The following is a 17,057-nucleotide window of genomic DNA, read 5'->3' as shown; positions in this document are numbered from 1 at the left end:
CATTGAGGGGGAGCTGAGGACCAGCCGCCGCCCCCTTGAGCTACTGGCGAATCCAATGGCCACTGATGGCAGCACTGCCTCAAAGCTTCTCCTCTGACGCAAGCCGCCCAGGCGGAAACAGGAAGTGCGTCAGAGAAGAAGCTTTAGGGCAATCGCGCGGGACCTGGAGATCTCATGCATTGATTACTGAATGCCCTTTACAAAGGCATAAGAAAAAAAGAAATAAGGCGGCTTCAGATTGTGCAGAGCACAACGATTAAAATCATTTTCAATGCTAAAATATATGATCACGTCACCCCCTTATTAATCAAAGCTCGAGCCCCGAATCACTTAAAAAAATTACTACTAACATTCAAAATGCGCTCAAGTAACCAGCAAGAATTTATCAACAGGCTTCTCATTCCTCAACACTCTTCACTCGGGTCACACTTAACCTCCTCACTATCCCATCTTTAAAACATATTAATACCATGCTGTCTAATATCTTCTCCGTTACCGCTCCCTCCCTCTGGAACTCTATTGCGAATTAAATGAGAAGAAACAACTTTAAACCAATTCAAATCAAAACTAAAAACATTCCTGTTTACCGACGCTTTGAGACTATAACTGTCCTTATATGAAACCCATTTCCGATGGTCTTTCCCTACCTTATGTTTGTCCCTTTTTTGTTTTCTTTCCTCTCATTATTGTAGTTCTATCCCACTTCCTTTTTGTCAGCGTTCATCTAGTTTCTACTGCTTGTTGTATTAACACTCCCTAGAGATGTCCCTTTTTATTAATTTTCATACCTTGTTTTAACTTTAAATGTAGTTTGTATACAGTACTCTCCCGATATTAGGGGGGGGTTACGTTCTTGGGGTGACCACAAATGTTGCGAAGGAGGGGAGAAGGCACCAGAGAGCGGGAGAGGGGCTGAGCTGTTACTACATAACAATTATGAAGGGAGGAGGGTTTTAAAGAAAAAAAAAACGCGAATTACTGAGTCCGCGAATTCGGAACCATGAATTTGCGAGAGTTTACAGTAATCCTTTTTATTGATGTACACTACCTAGATACCTGATTAGGCGGTACAAAAATTTTTTTAAATAAACTTGAACGTTGCCATGTCTGGACAGCTCAGAAATGGAAAATTATGAAGAGCGTCCACAAAGATGAGGGGAAGGGAGGAATGTGGCCCGATGAGGGGAAGAGGTTGAGTGGCGCTGAAGGGAAGTGGAGGGAGAGGGGTAAGGGTAACAAACACTGAAGGGAAGTGAGGAGGGGAGAGAGGGAAGCAGACACTGAAGGGAAATGGAGAGGGGGAAGGGTAACAGGCGCTGAAGGGAAGTGAGTAGGGGATAGAGAGGGAAGCAGACGCTGAAGGAAGTGGAGAGAGAGGGGGAAGAGTAACAGATGCTGAAGAGAAGTGAGGAGGGGAGAAAGGGAAGCAGACACTGAAGGGAAGTAGAGAGAGGGAGGGGGGAAGGGTAACAGACGCTGAAGGGAAGTGAGGAGGGGAGAGAGAGGGAAGCAGACGCTGAAGGGAAGTGATGAAAGAGGGGGGAAGGGTAACAGACGCTGAAGGGAAGTGAGGAGGGGAGAGAGAGGGAAGCAGATGCTGAAGGGAAGTGGAGAGAGAGGGGGGAGGGGTAACAGACGCTGAAGGAAAGTGAGGAGGGGAGAGAGAGGGAAGCAGATGCTGAAGGGAAATGGAGAGAGAGGGGGAAGGGTAACAAACACTGAAGGGAAGTGAGGAGGGGAGAGAGAGGGAAGCAGATGCTGAAGGGAAGTGGAGAGAGGGAGAAGGGTAACAGACAGGGCAGGGAAGTACGTATAATATAGTTTACCCAAGGGGAGCACTATCAAATGATTCACTGAAAAAGTGGGCTCTGATTCAAAAAAGGTTGAGAACCTATGCCGTAAACCAAAGGCCCTCAAACCCAGTCCTCGAGATCCACAATCCAGTCTGGTCTTCAGGATTTCCACAATGAAAATGTATGAGATGTATTTGTATTCGCTGCTTCCGCTACATGCCAATACACCTCATACATATTCATTGTGGCAATCCGGAAAACCAGGCTGGGTTGTGGACCTTGAGGACTAGATCTGAGGCCCCCTGCCCCAAACCCACATTTGTTCTTAAAAAGCACTGCACTTTATTAATAAGCACAGACTGGTCTGTCTTCTTTTCTGTCCTTTTCAATCTGATATGAATGAAGACTCTATGAAACCTGGATTATAAGTGCGTAAAAGTATTGCCTGCAGCTCATTTAAAACACAGCAATTAAACTTATCCATAAGGTTGGGAAATACGATCACGTCACTCCACTTCTGCGAGAATCTCATTGGATACCCATTACTCACCGCATTACCTACAAAACCTTAATGCTGGTCTTCAAAATCAAACTTTCACATCTCCCACTTTTTCTCGATACAGCTCCTCATCCTTTTTTGCTCTTCCCAGACTCTTAGATCAGCCGATCGAATTTACTGACCATACCTTCCATCAAAGAATTTTATTTCACTAGGAAAACTAATTTCTCAGTTGTAGCCCTTACTCTATGGAACACATTGCCGCTTCCACTTTGTCTTGAAAACTCTCTCGACAAATTCAGGATTAAACTAAAAACGTTTCTATTCAAAGACTCTTAAATATTTCTTCTTTAACAGTTAATAAACTAAATAAGAACCGCTTTTAAGAAGCGATCCCGTTCCCTGATGTTTTACCCTCCCCTCTCTTCCTCCCCATTTTTTTTGTTTCCCAAAGATGTATTTATCAACTTTCCCTTCCCCCTTTACCCCCCAAGTTCATGTTCGTACTTGTAACTTGTCTAATTAATATCTACACCTCCCCCCTCCTTTTCTACAATCATTTATTTTCAACTTTTTTATTGTAAACCGGCCAGGTGTTCATCGATGGTCAGTATCTCAAAACTCAATAAACTTGAAACTTGAACTTGAAACAACAGTTGTGCTCATAAGTTTACATACGCCGGCAGAATTTATCTAAGACGTGTATCGTTTGTGGAAAATATGAGCAATCATACAAAACATATTTCTTATATTTTAATGTGTTTCAAATTAAACCACTATGAATCGCTGACTAGCATAATCGTTAAAAAAAACCATAGCAATAAGAACATAAGAAGTTGCCTCCACTGGGTCAGACCAGAGGTCCATCGTGCCCAGCGGTCCACTCCCGCGGCAGCCCATCAGGTCTATGACCTGTGAAGTGGTCCCTGACTATTCCTATAACCTATCTCTACTTCTATCTGTACCCCTCAATCCCCTTATCCTTTAGGAACCTAAAGGAAATAATATTTCTAACACGAAGAAATAAGCTAGATACGTTCTTTCTTTAATAGCTATTATGGCATACAGTGGTGCCTCGCATAACGGACGCCTCACACAGTGAACGCTGCGCATAACGAACTTTTTGTCTTGCTCCCTATAACGAACTTCGTTTCACACAACGAAGTCGCCCGAGGGGCCCGGGGGGGGGGGCGGAACTACTCTCGCCGCTTCCTAATGTGAGCCGGGAACAGCAGCACCCTCCTGTCTGAATGCAGTGTTCCATCATCTCCCTCCACCTTACCTTAGATGCCGAGTTTTCCGGCTTTCTTTTTCGGCCAGCCACACACTTTCAAAGAGCAGCACATGCGCGCATGCTCTGTTGTTCAATCTTCTCCTCTGACGCAACCGGAAACCGGAAGTTGCAGGAGAGGAGAACATTGATCAACTTCAGCAGCTGCGCGTGCACAGCTTTTTGAAAGCGTGCGGCTGGGTGAAAAAGAAAGCTGGCAAACTTTGCATATAAGGTGAGGTGGAGGGAGGGAAATGTAGGGCTGCAGAACGAATTATTTTGTTTTACATGTATTCTTATGGGAAAACAGGGCTGCAGAACGAATTATTTTGTTTTACATGTATTCTTATGGGAAAACGCGTTTCACACAACGAACGTTTCACATAACAAACTTGCTCCTGGAACGGATTAAGTTCGTTGTGTGAGGCACCACTGTATTTTGAAAACCTACAAGCCCACATCAAGACCTTTAGGGCCTCTTTTATCAAGCCACAGTAGCGAGTGTCTAAGGGCTTCGGTGCATTTATCGCGTTATTGGGCTTGATAAAAAAGGCCCTTAGTTCTTGATATCGTATCTTGCCCCCTTTTGCATCAACAACTGTTTGCATTCTTTCTGAATGAGGCCCTTTATTTTCTCATGTGGAAAAGCTGCCCATTTCTCTTGGCAAAAAGCCTCCAGATCCTGTAAATTCTTTGGCTGTCTAGTTCTCCCCAAAGTGGCTCAATGGTCAGGAGACTGTGATGGCCACTCAAGAACTTCCCCTTTTTTTCTGCTGCAGCCACTGAAGGGTCGACTTGGCCTTATGTTTCAGATCATTGTCATGTTGGAAAGTCCAAGTGCACCCCATGGGCAGCTTCCTGGCTGATGAATGCAAATTCTATTACTAAACATTTCTATAGGTCTGTCAATCTAATCTGGACAGACAGGACATATAAAGGTTGCGGAGTTTCTTGCACAGAGAATGATTGGATGGACATATTTTCTGTTAAGATTCTGCATTCCTCCTGCAATCAATATGGATTACATTCCCTATGCTGCTGTATTTCACCCCCTTCATGCTTCACTTCATAGGCCTTGTTGACTCCTCTCCAAACATAGTGTTTATGACTATGACCATAAAGTTCAATTTTGGTCTTATCACTGCAAATTATTTTGTTCCAGAAGTTTCGAGACGTCTCTAGATGCTGTTTGGCGTATTGTAAGTAGGATGTCTTGTAACAATGGTGCAGCAATGGCTTTTTTGTGGCAACTCTACCATATAGCCCACTTTTCTTGACGTATCTCCTTATTGTGCATGCTGAAAGAGCCAAGCCAAGTTGCTTGTGGGTTTTACTTTGCATCCCTAAAAGGTTTTCTGGCAGTTGTGTCTGAAATCTTTCTTGATCTACCTTGCCGTGGCTTAGAATTAACAGAACCTACTTCTTGATCAGAATTGACATTTTCAGATCTTTAGATATCTTTTCATATCCTTCTCCTGATTTATAAAGTTGAACTACTTTTGCTTGCAGATCCTTTGACAGTTCTTTTGCTTTCCCCATGCTTCAGTAACCAGCAAAGTCAGTGTAACCCTGGATGAAATGCACAAGGGTTTCTCAAGAGCTGAAAAACTCATTGATTATTTATACACAGATCCTAATTTCAATCAAACAAGACATAGGTGTGGATACTTACCCTTCACTGCCATCTCAACTTGAGTGTATATTATCAGCCCAAACAGTCAAAGGTATGTAAACTTTTGATCAGAGCAATGTGTGTTCAGTTATCATTATGATTACTAAAAAACATAGTAACATAGTAGATAACGGCAGATAAAGACCCGAATGGTCCTTCAAGTCTGCCCACCCTGATTCAATTAAAAATTTTTTTTTTTTTTTTCTTCTTAGCTATTTCTGGGCAAGAATCCAAAGCTTTACCCTGTACTGTGCTTGGGTTCTAATTGCCGAAATCTCTGTTAAAACCTACTCCAGTCCATCTACACCCTCCCAGCCATTGAAGCCCTCCCCAGCCTATCCTCTCCCAAACAGCCATACACAGACCCAGACTGTGCAAGTCTGCCCAGTACTGGCCTTAGTTCGATATTTAATATTTTTTTCTGATTCTAAATCCTCTGTGTTCATCCCACGCTTCTTTGAACTCAGTCACAGTTTTACTCTCCACCACCTCTCTCGGGAGCGCATTCCAGGCATCCACCACCCTCTCCGTAAAGTAGAATTTCCTAACATTGCCCCTGAATCTACCACCCCTCAAATTATGTCCTCTGGTTTTACCATTTTCCTTTCTCTGAAAAAGATTTTGTTCTACGTTATTATCCTTCAAGTATTTGAACGTCTGACACACAATTTTGGGATGATAAATAATTTCACCTACCAATATTCCTAAATTAAAGAATGGTGTTATGCAGGATCGCTCATTTTCCACAAATGGCACACATCTCCCAAATTCTGCCAGGGGCATGTAAACCTATGAGCACAAGTAATCTGTTTAAGATGTAATTCAAACATTAAAGTCATAAACGTCTGGTGAAAAGTGGGGAGGGCCATTGTAATGGAGATATTAAAAACCTCCAAGACAATAAAGACTGAGTTATTAATTCACCCAACTCAGTGGTCTATATGCCAATCAAAAATAAACACCAAGCACTCAAATCCACAAACACTCAAACAGAGAACTCAAAAGATATCTTTCACAATAGTGTTTCCCCGGTCATTCACGGTATTTTCTGACCGCGAACCGCCAACAAGGAGAGGACAGCGGGAGAGGCAGGAGAGAGCAGCCGGAGCGCCAGCGAGTGCAGGAAATCACTCGCTGTATGCTCCGACCGCCTCTTCCTGCACTAAGTTGGGCCTTAGCCAATCAGGAGCCGCTTTGACACACAGCTCCCGATTGGTAAGGCCCGACTTAGTGCAGGAAGAGGCGGTCGGAGCATACAGCGAGTGATGTACTTGCCGGCGCTCCGGCTGCTCTCTCCTGCCTCTCCCGCTGCCCTCTCCAGTCTCCCCCATGAAAAACCGTATTCGCGGTTTTTCAAGATTCACGGGGGTTCCTGGAACGGAACCCCCGCGAATATCAGGGGGGTACTGTATTATCTCTAGCACTGGTCCATATGATATGGCTAAACCTCCTCACTTTCATTCTCTTCTAGACGATAACTGGGGGAGGGATGGAGAAAGACACAGCAAGTTACAAGTTAATATACATTGCCTTGCCTGTCCACGTTTCAGTTCTTTCTGTTAATAGACCTTCCGTTAACCAAAGTTATAATAACAGCATCTCATTAAACATCAACAAGAGAAATATTTCAATTCAATAAGAACTTAAGGAAGTCCAATCTACCCACATGTTCTTATTATAGAGGAAAACATCCTTCAGGGATTCAAGACAAAGTTAGACAAGTTCCTGCTAAACCGGAACGTACCCAGGTAAGGCTGGACTCATTTAGAGCACTGGTCTTTGACCAAAGGGCCGCCGCGTGAGCGGACTTCTGGGCAAGATGGACCACTGGTCTGACCCAGCAGCGGCAATTCTTATGTTCATGAAGGAGCACACAAAGGGACACGCTCTTTTGGCTGTCCCAGTCAGATATTCGACTCTCTTGCAGAGCTCAGGTATGAGGCCCTTTGTTGGAAGGGCTAGAGCAGAATGGCACAAAGGCAGTAAGTTGAAGCGTGGGAGACTGAGGCCCGTTTGTTGGACAGCCTGGATGGATCGGTGTGTCTTTATCTGCCATCATTTACATAGTAACATAGTAGATGACGGCAGATAAAGACCCGAATGGTCCATCCAGTCTGCCCAACCTGATTCAATTTAAATTTTTTTTCTTCTTAGCTATTTCTGGGCAAGAATCCAAAGCTTTACCCAGTACTGTGCTTATGGTGTTACTGTGTACATAGGCTGTTCCCCACTTGTCTAATTCTCTTTTGAGTTCCACAATGTTAGTTGCCTTGACCACATCCTCAGATTTAATTATACATCGCATTTAAAAAAAACTTTTCAGGGTTTCCTGTTGATTTCTTTACATGTTCACACAGTAACACATTTAAACTATAGCAAAAAAGAGGGGAACTGACCCATCCAGTTTGGCCAACTGAAATGCTTTCAACGAGAATAGATAAGCAGGCAAATCTCCATATGTACCCTCAAAATCAACTTGTTCTCAACCTTCTCTCCCATCACCACCCTCTCTATCCATCCAAAGCATTCCTTTGGGGCATCTCGATGCTAGTCATCTTCCTCTATGACTATTATGCGACTAACACTAAGTCCAGCATGTTATTGCCATGTTTTCTAATAATCCACAAAGCCATTGTCTCCCTCTGCTTATTTGAATTTATACAATGGACACTCCATGCAGGTTAGCCCCATGCCATCTTGGAAGCCCAGTAGCAATACAACTATTATTAGGGTCACAGCCACAGAACTGCCAGTAGAGGGCACTGTTTCACTAGCACACTTTCAAGAATGAGAGACAGGAAAGCTCTGAAGGACTCAGGGAACCTCCCTAGCAACTGAAAACACAATATTGAAGCACCACTCCCTACTCGCAGTAATGCACTTGCTCAACTTAAAACAGTGGTCACAACTGCTCCATCTTGGAGGTTATGTACCATAAACCAAGATTTTGGGGCCAAAAAAATAGCCCAAAACGGGGGTCTCGGTTTATATTCGAGTCATCCAGCTGTGCAACCCCCTGCTGGACTACTGCAGGCCTCCCCCGGGCCTGCCTTGAGCCTTGGTGGTCCAGCGGTGAGCTGGAAAAGCAGCAACCCCTTCCGTCTCCTGTCACAGCTGGCTCCAAACCAACCCACCTCTCTCCTGCCTCCCAGACCCAACCAAAGCCTATCTTGCACGCCCTGGTGGTCCAGCGGTGAACCGGGGCAGGTGCAACCCTCCTATGCTATTGCCCCATGCAAAGCCTCTAAAGTGCAATAGGTGAGACATTCTAGACAGATAGGACGTACAAAAGCAGTCCCCAAAAAGCTAGAGCAGACTTGCTGCGCCGACCCCTAAGACCTAGGACCCAAAAACAGAGTCCTGTTTTGCCACCACATCCACTTTGCAGAATTTGGCAAATGTAGAAAAGCAGTCTCCAAAAAGCTAGGGCGGGCTTGCCGCGCCGACCCTTAGGACTGAGGACCCAAAAACAGAGTCCTGTCTTGCCGCCACATCCACTCCATAAAACTTGCAAATGTGTGAAGAGAAGACCGCATTGCTGCCCTGCAAATCTCCTCAGGGGAGACAGATCTAGCTTCGGCCCAAGAAGAAGCCACACTCCTGGTAGCATGTGCCTTGAAGGGAACAGGGGACTGTTTTCCAGCAAGAATGTATACTGACGAAATGGCCCTAAGGATCCATTTTGAAATCGTGGCCTTGGAAGCAGAAGCACCCCGCTTAACTGAATGAGTCAGCACAAATAATCTAATCTAATAATTCATTTTTATACTGCATAACCAAGAAGTTCAATGCGGTTTACATAAATTTCAAATAGCATATAAAAAGATCCGATTAGTTAGGTACTAAACAGAAAAGTTTTCAATTGCTTTCTAAAATCATAGTAGAAAGCAATGATCACAGAGACGAAACTCGCTAGTGACCTCCAGATAACACAGAAGAACTCTGCGCACATCCAATTTCTTCAAACCTGTTGGTTGAAAGGCAGGCAAACACATTTCCTGATTAATATGAAAAGCCAAAATTACCTTCAGTAGAAAGGAAGGAACCAACCGAAGGGAACCCCAGCCTCGACATACGGAGGGAAAGATCCCTGCAAGACAAAGCCTGCAGTTCCGACACACGATGTACCGATGTAATGGCGACCAGAAAAACACAAGAACATAAGAATAGCCTTATAGGGTCAGACAAATGGTTTTTCAAGCCCAGTAGCCTGTTCTCACTGAGGCCAATCCAGGTCACTAGTACCTGGCCAAAATCCAAAGAGGAGCAACATTTCATGTTACCGATCCAAGTCAAGCAGTGGCTTCCCCCATGTCTTTCTTAATCACAGATTATGGACTTTTCCTCCAGGAACTTGACCAAACCTTTCTTAAAACCAGCTATGCTATCCGCTCTTACCACATCCTCTGGCAACACGTTCCAGAGCTTAACTATTCTCTGAGTGAAAAAATATTTCCTCCTATTGGTTTTAAAAATATTTCCCTGTAACTACATTGAGTGTCCCTTAGTCTTTGTAATTTTTGATGGAGTGAAAAATCGATCCACTTGTACCCGTTCTACTCCACTCAGGATTTTGTAGACTTCAACCCTATCTCCCCTCAGTCATCTCTTTTCCAAGCTGAAGAGCCCTAACCTTTTTAGTCTTTCCTCATACGAGAGGAGTTCCATCCCCTTTACCATCTTTGAACCTTTTCTAGCACCACTATATCTTTCTTGAGATAAGGAGACTAGAATTGAAAACAGTACTCCAGATGAGGTTGTATCATGGAGCGATACAGGGGCATTATAACATTCTTAGTCTTGTTAACCCTTTTTTAATAATTCCTAGTTTATTGTTTGCTTTTTTGGCCGCCACCACACATTGGGCGGAAGGTTTCATCGAATTGTCTACGATGACACCCAGATCCTTTTCTTGGGCACTAACCCCCAAGATGGACTATAGAATTCAGTAACTGTGATTTGGGTTATTCTTCTCAATGTGCATCACTTTGCATTTGCCAAACAGTCCCCCTCCCAGCTGCACCACACAGCACATGGCGCAAGGACACTCTAAAAGCGCTAAATTTGCGCAATCCTGGCAAGAATCCACATGAGGAGAGCTCAAGTACTCCATTCCAGCAGGTGTCTAAGCAAATTTTTCAGTTTTGAAAAAGCAGGGAACTTTAGAAAAAAGATCACTAAAAATCCAAGATGGCTACCATCAAAAAATTTACGTCAAAATCATGATATTTTTCACACTTCCCAAACTCTACAAATGGCAATTTTAGGATTTTTCAGGGGGGGGGGAACTTTCAGAAACACTCAAAACCCCACTTTTATAACCTCCCCAGATCCTTTCACAGACTGTCAACCTGTGTACTCACTGTAACCTGAGAGGATCTGTCCTGCAGCCTGCTTTCAGCTCTCTCACAGTAGATTCAAAACGAATGCCAGGAAGTTCTTCTTTACCCAACGTGTGGTGGGCACCTGGAATGCGCTTCCAGAGGGAGTAATAGGGCAGAGTATGGTACTGGGGTTCAAGAAAGGATTGGACAATTTCCTGCTGGAAAAGGGGATAGAGGGGTATAGATAGAGGATTACTGCACAGGTCCTGGACCTGTTGGGCCACCGCGTGAGCGGACTGCTGGGCACGATGAATCTCAGGTCTGACCCAGCAGAGGCATTGCTTATGTTCTTATAGCTGGATGAGAAAATTCACTGCCACAATGCCGGGAATGCTTCTGCAAAGCTGATCTTTGGGCTGCCAATCAGACTCCTATGTCTGTCTACACCTCCTACCCTGTGGACCAACGGAGGTGCACCAAGACAGACAGAGGCACAAAGACGCAGCCAGCACCCTACGAGACACCGCTAAGCCTCCTAAGTGCGCCTAATAGCCTGCGCTCGACCCCTGCTTAACAGTAGGTGAGACCATGTCAGGGATGGCCCTGAGCTCCAGAGAAAACTATGCAGGCTGGCTAACAGGTACCCAGTGAGATCGACCTGTCAGCTACAGACCGAAGTCTGTAAATTCTCAAGCAGGCAGAGCTTCAAAATCACTCAAAGCACCAAATTACCCCCAAAAAGGGACGAAATTACATTGAATTAAAAATAATAAAATAGGGAGAGCAGAACAAACTCTCCTGCAGGCACGCACGCAGAAGGAAAGAACTGTAGATGGAGCTAGATAGCCCAGTGAAATACAACAGCTAGGCAGAGTGAAAAATCCGGAGTGGATTCCTTCTGCAGCAGCACCCGGCTATGGGGAAATAACCCATCTATCTAGAATGTCTGCCTATTGCACTGGAAAACAGGTTTTCAGTACAATCCCTTAAAATGGGACAGAAAAGCCAGCAAGTAAAAACTATCAGAAGACGACAGAATTTGAAACACGATTGCAGTTGTTGTCTGGGTCCTGCCACATCCAATAAAGTGAAACTGACGATTCAGCCATATTGCTGTGGGTTTCTTCAGAAGTCTTCTAACAGTATTCTTCTATTTGGCTTTCAATGAACTCTCTTGGTTCCACTTAATTGGATGCAACAAGGCTCAGACATCCTCAACAATAATGACGCCAGCCATGGAAGCCTAAGAAAATATTTTAAACAATTTACTCGACAGAATATGATCCTCAAAGAACCTAAGCCCCACATTACAGTACAGGTGCTCAGTAAGCGCCAACATAAGTAAAAAGTAATCACTTATGCACAACGAAACCCTGCATGCTGCCAGAAACTCCTCTGTTTACGTTTCAGCCCCAGGCTGCCTCACACTCAGCACGGGGACCAAGTTTGAAAATGAAAGCTCAGAAATGAACAGGACTTTTACTTCCTTACCGTCCCTCACAGGCAGCCGACGAAGCCGATGCTTTGTGATCTGCACCAGCCCTTTGGGTGGGGTTCTCTTTACCACCTGGGGGGATTTGCCTCGCGTCGTCGTGTTTCTCCTCCTGAGCCAGTAACGACTTTTCACAATCATTACTGGAGATGAAGAGCTGACCTTCCTGTCTGCTGGAGAGCTGTAAAGAAAAAGCACAGACCTCAGCACCCAGAGCAGAATCACCTCTGATCTCAACATCAAACACAGTATTGGGGCCAGGAATCACAAGATGTCCAGAACTCTAAGGACCAGAGGCAGGCAGGGTTCAGAAAGAGGAGGATGAGGGGAGAATACTTAAAAAGGATGCAGGAAACAAGGAAAGTAGCCAGAACAGCAATGATATCAAACAGAGGAAATGCTAAAGGCACCAAAGAAAAGAAAACTTTTTTTACTTTTTCTTAGACATGTTAGTGAAAAGCATTACGGATAACAGGAACCTGACGAGCATTTTGGAAATCAGAGAGTTCATTGAAGACCTAACATTTGAATTAACTCTTCCTTGCACAGGCCAGATATTAAAAAGAAATTATGTTGCGACCTTTCAAGAGATAAGCATGAATTTCAACTTAGCATGTTCTCAAAGATGTAATGATTTTAGCTGAGGTGCGTTATACAGCCAGAGATTTATAAAACATGTGATTTGGTGCTTGCATCCTCTGAAAAGTTTTTGTGGATCTCTAAGAGCTAGTTGCACTCAAGAAGCTCAAACTTGAATTTTGTTTCTCCCCCGGTTAGAGGATGTAAATTTAAAAGACATCACCAACATCTTCTCTCTTATCAAGCAGCAATTGCTTACGCTTGCCAACACCTAAAAACATATCTGTTCTTAAAGTACATAGGAAGCTGATTTGCGCAATCTCTCCCACAATAACTGATCTCATTGTAAACCGCATAGAACTTCATGGTCCTGCGGTATATAAACTGTTATTATTATTATAAAGTCCGCTGTCATCGCTATACCAGATTTGACTGCTATAGCGGCAATTGCATTTGCCAACCCAGGGCAGAAATGGCTCACCACATGGTTCTCTGTACGATCGCTCATTGTCTGACTCAGCCATGCAAAGAAGCTTTTTAATATTAAAAGGCCATGCGATTGATGCACTATCATTGCTTGGTGGTGCACAAAAAAAAAGCGCGATGAGTTTCAGCAATCCAAGAAAAGCGACTGGTTCAGACTCCCCTATGCAATCAGCTAATGGCAAGCTGTTCTGACAGGGTAGGACAAAAGATCCTAGCAATTGTCATAGACCCCTTGCAGACTCTGTCACTTGTGCTGAGTGCAGGAACTCCCACGACTGAGATGGACACGGGAGCTGAATGTGCAGCAAAACCCGCTGCGCAGGAAACGTGAGCCGGTGCTGAAACATCCTCCTAGAATGCAGTTGCCACAGTGGGAACAGCTGTTTGCCGACTCTGGCGCTATAGCAGCAGTCTCCAAAACTGAAAGTACCGCGGGTAATGGCTCTGAGAACCACAACGCTCATCCCTATTCAGCAGAGCTGCTTGCTGGTCAGTCTGGAATCCAGCCCCTGGTACCTCAGTGGAGCCAAGCAGCAGATCAAACCAGCTACATGGGAGAAACTATCCCTTCACCTGCTGGAGATAGAGATAACGAATGATCAAGGAGCATGCAATCCTACATTACAGGTCACAAATTCACTTTCTCTGTCTCTGCTGCTGATGACAGGAAAAGCCCGCATAAACAAATTGGTTTTTTAAACTTTCTTAAATTTTAACAGCATTGGACAAAAATTATAATGTCCTGGGAGCCTATTAGCATCAGAATCCGCTCCTTCGCTGACGACCTACAACTCTATCTTCCCCTAGGCCGTCACCGAGACACACAAATCAAATATCTCCAGTTTTGCTTAACTGAAATAAAGTCTTGGATGACCGTAAACAAATTACATGAATCCAAGACAGAACTTCTGTGGATCCACAAAGATTTATGCGTATACCCCAGTCCGTCCTTTTCCTGGGCCACAAACACCCTTACACCCAAAGACAACGTCCACAGCCTAGGAGTAACTCTTGACTCTAATTTATCAATGACAGATCATGTATCCAAACTAGGATCATCCTCCTTCTACTACCTCCGCCAGCTAAAAACCATCCGTGCCTACTTCTCAGAACCTGAATTTGCTCAACTACTCTACGCTTTTGTTCTATCCCGCGTAGACTATTGTAACGCTCTACTAGTGGGCCTGCCTACCAAAACTCTCTCCCGCCTCCAAAGGGTACAAAACGCTGCAATCCGCCTTCTGAAAAACCTAGGCATCCGCGACCATGTTACCCCAGCATTAGCTTCCATGCACTGGCTGCCCATTCAAAAATGCTGCTCCTCGCTTTCAAAACCTTCCATGAAACGATTCCGTACTACATGAAAACTAAACTACAAATCTACTTCCCAAAACGACCACTGAGGTCCCAAGGAGAAAAACGACTGACCATACCTCCCGGCCGCTCCCTCAAAACTGAAACCTCCCGCAAACGCTCCTACTCACATTTCATACCCAAACTTTGGCACACCATCCCTCCATCTGTCAGATCACTAGATGGACTCGGGAACTTCAGGAAGGCCGTAAAAACCTTCCTCTTTACTAACCCAGCGCCTTAAAGTCATTCACCCTGAAATGCCACCCAGTCAACTCACCTTTGTCACTTAATTTCACCAGATGCTACTTAGTACATATGTTTTATTGTCATGTCTATATTGTAATTTATGTAAACTGTCATCTCTGCTCTGTCTGGATTATTATGGATGTACTTTGTAACCTGTTCTGGGCTCCTTTGGGAGGATGGGCTAAAAAAAAATCGAATAAATAAATAAATAAATATTCCATAGTGCTGTGCCAGTATCAGAGAAGGCAAAAATGGATGTCTCTGTATAGCAGAAAATCCTAGCCCTATTAGAGTAAGGGCCGTACATTTGATATATTGCCTTTCTATTTACATTTATTATATACAGATACTGTTCTCATTAAGAGCAAAGCCTAATGGCCTTGGTATCAACTATTACTTTCCGTCACCTGATGACTTCCTAACTCCAGAGGGAGTTTTCAACCCAGTCCTTGGGACACACCTAGCCAGTCAGGTTTTCAGGATAGCCACACTGAATATGCGAGAGAGAAATTTGCATGCCCTAATTCCATTCTTTGCAAATCTCTCTCATGCATATTCATTGTGGACATCCTGAAACCTGACTGGTTGGAATATTCTCCGAGGACTGGGCAGACAACCATTGGACTATAGAGTAAATAACACCGCCCTCATGCAAAGCCCCAATAGAACTGTTTCTAGCTCCATGACAGAATATGAGGCACTCTCACACATGGCAAGAATAATGTTAGGGGAGTGCAACTAGGGCAACTGCCCCCTGGTCAGAGAGAGCCCTAAGCCAGAAGCTAAAGAAGCACAGCCTGGACTTTGCGGTCCCCAGTTATGTCTAATACCAGCTCTAGCAGGATACATATTTCAAATCTGAAATATTCTAATCACAAAATATAAAATAAATTTATTTTTTTTTCTTTTTGTTGTTTGGTAATTTTATTCTTCAAATCACATTGGTCTCAGGCTTTAGTTTTAGGTTCCTTCTGTCTTCATCGTGGCATGGCTGGCTCCTGAAGGTAAAATAGGCGTAAGAGGAGATGCCGAGTCTGACACGGGCACAATTTTTTTTACCACAGGAGTAAGACTTTTTACCGCTCCCACGGGGCGGTAAAAGGTCTTGACCCCATTCCCGCGGGGCAGTCCCCATTCCTGCAGTAAACCAGTTGCAAATGTCTCCATTCCTGCGGATTTACTGCGGTGACCCGCGGTTTACCGCGGTAAAAGGTCCCCCGTGTCATTCTCTAATTCAGTGCAACAAGAATGTTAAGTGAGTTTGTAAGCTTTTCTGAGCAGGGACCATCTATTAAATGTCAAAATGTGCAGCACTGTGTACGCCTTTCAGTGCTATTTAAGTGATAAACAGTAGTAGTAAAAGGTGTGCTTGAGGAAAGGAAGGAGCTAATAACCGATAAATGAGGAGAGGAGAGGACAGAAGACAGAGACCCTGGAACTGAGCACAGCATCAGTCAGGGTGAAGAACGGTAGAGAAATGGAGGGGATATCCCAGGAAATGGAAAAAGGGGCAACTTTCATCATCAGAAAGAAGTCCAGAGGGATCCTATGACTGTGGAAGTCTTCCAGAGGCCCTGATGCTGGTTTCTCCAAGAGAACATTGCACACTGTCCAGCTATAAAATTGGAGGCTACAGTTCCTTCCAAAGCTGAAAATTTATCTTACCCTCTATAAGGTTAAAACTAATGTAATGTAATGTAATGTAATTTATTTCTTATATACCGCTACATCCGTTAGGTTCTAAGCGGTTTTCAGAAAATATACATTAAAATTATAAGTATGAGAGGTACTTAGAAGTTCCCTAACTGTCCCGAAGGCTCACAATCTAACTAAAGTACCAAGAGATCTGTAAGGGAGTGCAAAGTAAGAAAAGAGAAAAGATGAGAAAATTAACAATCTAACTGAACTGTGTACTTTGAAAGATAGAAGAGAAGAGATATAGAGGAGGAACTGTTGAAAAAAGAATTCTGGAGAATTTAAAAGATAGAAATAAAACAAAATAAAACTAATAATAGGTTTCAGCTGAAGGGGGATGAAGTTTCTGCTATTGAGGATAATTTGTCACAAGAAATGGAGAATATTGCTCTGCTAATGACATTGGTGCTAAAGCCAGACAAGAACTGGCTATTGAGCCAGTCTTTTCCTGCTTTCTTGACGAGAAAATGGGGATTCTTCCTGATGGAGAGCTGTCAACGGAACATCAAGGTTGCCCAAGCCCGTGACAAGAGGTGTTGAAAGACAGCAGTCCAAGCTCTGCTGTCCGATCAAGTACAAGGAGAATCTGTATCTCTTCAGGGAATTTCAGGCACTTTATTTTCAGCCAAACCGAGGCTCCTGATT

General features: G+C 44.0%; 1 protein-coding gene across 1 annotated transcript in view; it reads right to left on the bottom strand.

Annotated features, from left to right (window-relative positions):
• The window catches only part of ZC3H3 (zinc finger CCCH-type containing 3), a 577,187-nt gene that overhangs the window by 550,057 nt on the left and 10,073 nt on the right, over positions 1–17,057 (bottom strand). The window contains exon 3 of the mRNA XM_033934356.1: positions 12,050–12,231. Coding sequence (XP_033790247.1) covers positions 12,050–12,231 — 182 coding nt within the window. The remainder of the gene's footprint in view (positions 1–12,049; positions 12,232–17,057) is intronic.

Source organism: Geotrypetes seraphini, chromosome 2 (genome assembly GCF_902459505.1).
Source record: "Geotrypetes seraphini chromosome 2, aGeoSer1.1, whole genome shotgun sequence".
Taxonomy (NCBI): Eukaryota; Metazoa; Chordata; class Amphibia; order Gymnophiona; family Dermophiidae; genus Geotrypetes; species Geotrypetes seraphini.
Note: the sequence above shows the minus strand (reverse complement) of the source record. Positions and strands in the feature narration are given on the sequence as shown.